Below are 6,000 nucleotides of genomic sequence, written 5' to 3' on the forward strand. Positions count from 1 at the left end.
ATTAAAATCACATTAACCAAATAAAAATCGATTAGAATTCAAATGTGCACTTGCTATCATATTACTTTAATTTAAGATATTATATAAATAGAATGCAGTTGTTTTCGATCGATGATAACTGACCTTAATTTTTGGTATTTTTCCATTAAACAATGAAATAAAGAGTGTCGGGAAAGGATTGGAAGATATGAAGGAAGGGATTTCATTTTTATTTTGAAATATGTCTTGCATCCTGTTTCTTAGCGCAATATATGTGTATTCATAATTTAAAATACTTTGCTCCTCCGGCTCCACATACATTGATCTGAGTAATAGTCTCTGCTTGCATCAATATAATTAATTGGCATCCTCTGAATTATATAAGAACTAGAACAGAATTCAAGCATCTCTTCATGTCCAAATTCAATAGTTTAAATAACATACAGATCAATAACATATCTAAATAAAATGTCTTACATCCGTAAGATGAACTTTTCCGCACTGTGATCCACAACATGCATTTATTAAAGAGGTGAAATGCGCTCAATAAGCGTAATGCTTTGTTTGCCGAACTTCGTATAGACAGTGCCATCTATATATAGAATGGGATATTATTTCACAAGTTTGAGAATGAGCGCATATGTTATTCCAAAAATTGTTGAAAAATAAATTAATAAATTGTTTCATTTTTTTGTTTTGAAAATGAAGTTAGCACAATTAGCATTAGATAATTTCTATTAAAAAAAAAATAAATTTATATGCGTTTTAATTTAACTTAAAAAGCCTCGGGTGTAGAGTTTGTAGATCTTGTAGAAATGATATTGTTAAAATCTCCATACGTAAACTCATAAGTGTGAGTGTGACATTTGACAGATAGATACAAAACGTAATGTTATTGTTCTCTTACATACTTGTCATACACTCGTGCGAATTATTTTGTTCTGTTAAGTTGGTTTATTCCGTTCATTTATTTTATTTATATTCTTAATCTCGCAATCACATCGCAAAATTGCGTAAAAATGGCAGATTCTATTAACAGTTTTATTGATCTTGACACCGGCTGTATAAAATATCCTGATGGAGACTTTACTTTTATATTAAACTTTATTCTGTTTAGTTCGCCAAAAGATAAAGTGAAGGCGTTAGTATGAGAGATTTCATATAAAAAAGCTACTGTATTAGAGATCTTATTTATTACAAATCTTTCACTCAAAGAATTCACGAGAAAACTGAATCTGACATTAGTTTTACGATACAAATAATTTTCGAAGCACTTTTCATACAAAAACTACTAAAAATGGGAATTTTTATATCGCAGCCATGCCTATATGATATCGTAATCATGTGAAAATTTGCAGAGGTTTTTTTTTTCACAAAAAGTTAACATTCTGATAGTTTGAAGAAATTTCAATACATATTAAGGGTACTTCCCATACAAAATTTCGTTTTTGAACAAAAAATCCAAAATTTTGTTCGGGAAGTACCCCTAATATGCGTTGAAATGTCTTCAAACTCTCGGAATGGCATTTTTGTGTGATAAAAATAACCTGTGCAAAGTTTCATCTCATTACGATATCATACAGGCATGGCTTCCATACAAAAATCCAAATTTTTTGAAATTTTTGTATGAAAAGTGTGTCGAAAATTATTTGTATCGCAAAACTAAGGTCATATTCGGTTTTCTCGTACCCAAAAACCCCCCTATACACATTTTTGAGTGTTTAAGTATACATTAAATATCACTTTTGGAAGAAAAATTGAATTTTTTCCATAGATGGCCATGGGCATCACACCAGACATGACACTTCACTCTGTCAACCAAAGTCGCTCAAAATCTAATGGTTTCTATTCCTCGGCACCCCCAATCATCCTGTGAAGTCAGATTTTGAATTACTTTTCTTGTTTGAAAGTTATCGTGTTAACAAATTTTTGCGTACAGCGTACAGGGTACAGCGTACAGCGTACAGGGTACGCACATACATTCGGACATCGAAAAACCGCTAGATTCGTGTTCCCTGGCCCCAAAAACACCCAGAAAACACATTTTTGATGGGTGTTAATTTTTCGACCGATTCCAATACTTTAACTTACACACTAGGTGTGTGCGGAAAAGTAATAAAATGTCTTACATCCGTAAGATGAACTTTTCCGCACTGTGATCCACAAAATGCATTTATTACCTATCTTTTACCGTAAATATGAATTCATGAGAAAACTGAATCTGATATAAGTTTTGCGATACAAATAATTTTTGTTGGACTTTTCAATGCCTGTATGATATCGTTATCATGTGAAAAATTTGCAGACGGTATTTTTTTCACAAAAAGCTAACATTCTGAAAGTTTGAAGAGATTTCAAAACAATTGAGTATAATTAGTACTTAATTAGTACTGCAGTACCAGTTCGGTAAAGGAAGAAATTTGGAAACAGTGTGGAAAAGTTAGACTTACGGATGTAAGTTCCTTTTTATTTTTGTTGCAAACAAAATTGTAAAATTGTATAAATTGAATAAGTTTTGCAATAGTAATAACGAAAATAATTAATAGAATTTATTATAAGCAAAACTAAAAAGTCTTACGGGAGTAAGACGAACTTTTCCGCACGGTGGTAGTTGCTTATTTTAGTAACCTTAGACCCATCTGTGGTGTTTACAACTTAATCCCGTCTTATTATACAATTAATATACATTAATACTTCAAGTATCACATATTCACATAAGTATATGCATCGCATATGTACATACTTTTATGTATCACATGTGTATTTTTACATATGCGCAAAACTTAGTTGAGTCCGATCTTTTTCAAACTTTCAGGGATTATAGTACAAGATAAGCTAAACATTTTTTGTTCTACGACTTTTTGATCCTGCCGCCATTTTGGCCGTGGCCGGCCTTTCAATTTTGAATAATGGTCAATTTTTCTACAGCCACTGAGGCTCAACCCCTTGACTTACAGTTGGTATTTGAATATCGTTGGAATGGCCTTGGAATAAACTATCAATTGGCGTCTGTTTGTGCTTATAAAATGCAAAATTGTCATGGTGTCATTGGTGAATAATAAAGAGTGGCCGGTCGGCCATTTACATATCGGCCGCCCATACACATATGTCACATATTTGTAATACTTTCACTGTGTTTACAAAGATAAAGGTCCAATACATACAAAAAACGATATTTGATTATATTTTTTATTTTTTGTATGTTTAATTTGCAAAAGAATATACCTTGGGTCAATTTGACCCGAGAGACATGTCTAAGGTTAAGCTAGTTAAAAAGATTTTTCAAGCCTTTCAAACGGCGTAAAGACTCAGAGAAGAAAAAAAAAAGAAGCCATAAGAAAACCATAGATTTATTGCCTAAAACGATAAAAAATAAAATTCACATATAGTTGGCCCTGCATTCTATGCAAACTTGTTTTCCGTTGCAACGGACTAAGTGGAAAGTATACGCTTATTACATAGAATGTAGCGCCAACTATACGTGAATTTTATTTTTTTATGATTTCACGCAGTAATCTTATCGCTTCTTTTGGGCTGATTGCAATACTTTACTGCACACAGTGGGTGTGCGGAAAAGTAAAATACAAGCAAAAACTAACTGAAGTAGAATGCCGTGAATGGCCCCATGTATATGAAACATCTGGAATATAATTAATTATTACCTGTTATATTTGCTGAATTTGTTTTTCTAACTATTGTATTGACTTTTATTACACGCGCATTATCAAGTATCACAAAGAAAATATGATCATAATAATCAACAAATAGGTAAATGGTATAAAAAACCTGTGTTTTGGAAAATGAAAAATTATTATTTCAGATCTTTGACGGTAAGCGAATTTCTCTTTCCACATGCGATGAAGGGTTACTTAACTTTCATATTACTGTCGGTGACAATTTTCGCTAAGGTAAAAAGAATGAGTCGAATAGTTACAAAAAGAACTTTCAATCCTGTATTTTATTTTCAGTTTGATTTGACCAATAGCGAACCGGATGATCCAGCGTTCACAACATTTTTGAACATCTTGAATACAAAAGTGAGAGCTCTACTGGGTAACAAAGGACATCGTAAAACAAACAACTTGTCCAAATTTTTTAAAATTGACTCAAACCTGGTACCAAATCACATACGACGACCACGTTGTGTTGAAATAGAAGGTAGACTTGCAGATTTTGCCGATAACATGATGAGTTCGAGAAGAAGATTTACCGCAGACCCAAACTCCAATAGTTTTCTTATTCATTGCCAAAAAATGTCTGAATATTTCACCGATATTGCTAGTACAATTTTAATCGAGCCAACTGCTGATGCAGTTATTTGGTATGAAGGATATGATGACTTAGATTATGATCAATTACTCCAAAATTTTCGCGTAAAAACCATCAATAAAAGTTATATAAGAAGAATTACTGACCGAATGATAAATGATATAAGACATAGATATAATGATATAACCAGCAGATTGATTGCTAAAATGAATGTAGCAAGCGCGTTAAGACGTGAATATATAAATTTGGCAATACCAAAAATGCAGATTTTGACTCATGCATCGATGCAAAGTATTATTGTAACATTGAAAGAACCTCAGCAGAGATTGATAACGGCACTCGAGAACACAGTAGCAATTCTAAATGAATTTAATGCTTACAGAGCTCAATTGGCAAAGTCATTCATGCAATTGTAATAAGCACAGAGTACAATTGACATACATTTTACTTCAAAAAAAATAATAAATATACAAATTATTTAAAGAAACCATATTTTTGAAGTCTTCTATCTTTCTTCCTATGTGTTCAATACGAAACTTGTGTCCAATTAAATTGGCAAGCTTCAAATTTTTGGTTCAATTATATTTGTTATTGATTGTGAGAATATCGAAGGAAATTCTTGTTGATATTTGAAAATTTAAACAATATTATTTGTTTATACGTATGGGTGAGTTGGAAAGGTATAATCGGTCTACACATGATTGTTTTTGTTACAATAATACACGATTTCAATGTCCAAATTAAAAATGTTAATGTCTAATTGAGAAAACATACCACAAATAGTATTGACGAAAATGAATATTTATGGAATTGGTTCACACAATTGGGGAATCGATTTAAGGCCATAAAAATGCGATCCAATGGCGTGTAGACCCTAAAAAATAACGATCTAGAGGGGAATCACATGGGATATGAAAATGGACCGGGGCGAACGGAGGTTCGTCCGGGTTCAAAGTCGTAGAACAAAAGTTGTTTGTATTGATGTCCTCTCTCATATGATGCATGTCCACGTTGTATTCGATGAAAAAAGATCAATCGCTCCACCCTACTCATTACAAAGTTTGTACAAACTTATAACAAACTACAAATCTATGGCTGAACATACCTAATATCGCTCATACAAATAAATAAGTAGTATTTCTGAGTATTTGTGAGCTACTCTGTGTGTCGAAAAGACAATATTTTTTTATTCTACAAACCGGTCATAAACCAATATTATCAATTTTTGATAACAAAAAGGGCATACCAATCCACACGGCAAATCGTTTACTTCGTTGGGCCATTATCCTGTTGGGATATGATTTCACAATCAACTATGTCAACACAGAATCATTCGCATACGTTGATGAACTATCGAGATTAATAAACCAACAAAAACTTCAAAATGATTTGTTTACAATTGCTTCAATATACTTGGAAGAAGAAATTTTGGCAATAATCAATCGAAACATTGAATAAATACCAGTGAACTACAATCAACTTTGTGACGAATATTCGAAAGATAAATTTCTTCAAACATTAATTGAACTGATTTCGAACAATTGATCAATGATCATCATATTCTACAATTGACAACAACATTTTTTCTCAATTTTATCGCCGTCGAAGTGAATTATCGTGAATATTGCTCGTTCATACGTTTATTGGGCAAATATCGACCATTATTCAAATTGTGCTTTATCTGGAAAGGCACATCGAAAAACTGAACTGCGTTCATGGCCGATTCCATCTGAACCTTGGGAAAGGTTACAC

At 32.3% G+C, this 6,000-nt stretch overlaps 1 protein-coding gene across 1 annotated transcript; it reads left to right on the forward strand.

Annotated features, from left to right (window-relative positions):
- Positions 1 to 3,803: 3,803 nt before the first annotated feature.
- LOC116346182 lies at positions 3,804 to 4,740 on the forward strand. Its single transcript, XM_031776120.1, has 2 exons — positions 3,804 to 3,887; positions 3,948 to 4,740. The coding sequence occupies exons 1-2, from the start codon at positions 3,837 to 3,839 to the stop codon at positions 4,662 to 4,664; spliced, it is 768 nt and encodes a 255-aa protein (XP_031631980.1). The 5' UTR covers positions 3,804 to 3,836; the 3' UTR covers positions 4,665 to 4,740.
- Positions 4,741 to 6,000: the final 1,260 nt, after the last annotated feature.

Source organism: Contarinia nasturtii, unplaced genomic scaffold, assembly GCF_009176525.2.
Source record: "Contarinia nasturtii isolate CC-2019 unplaced genomic scaffold, AAFC_CNas_1.1 Cnas_scaffold_1435, whole genome shotgun sequence".
Taxonomy (NCBI): Eukaryota; Metazoa; Arthropoda; class Insecta; order Diptera; family Cecidomyiidae; genus Contarinia; species Contarinia nasturtii.

Coding starts and splice junctions, on each gene's coding strand:
- LOC116346182 (XM_031776120.1), top strand. CDS start 3,837: ATGAAGGGTTACTTAACTTTCATATTACTGTCGGTGACAATTTTCGCT. Junction 3,888..3,947: donor CGGTGACAATTTTCGCTAAG/GTAAAAAGAATG, acceptor TTTTATTTTCAG/TTTGATTTGACCAATAGCGA.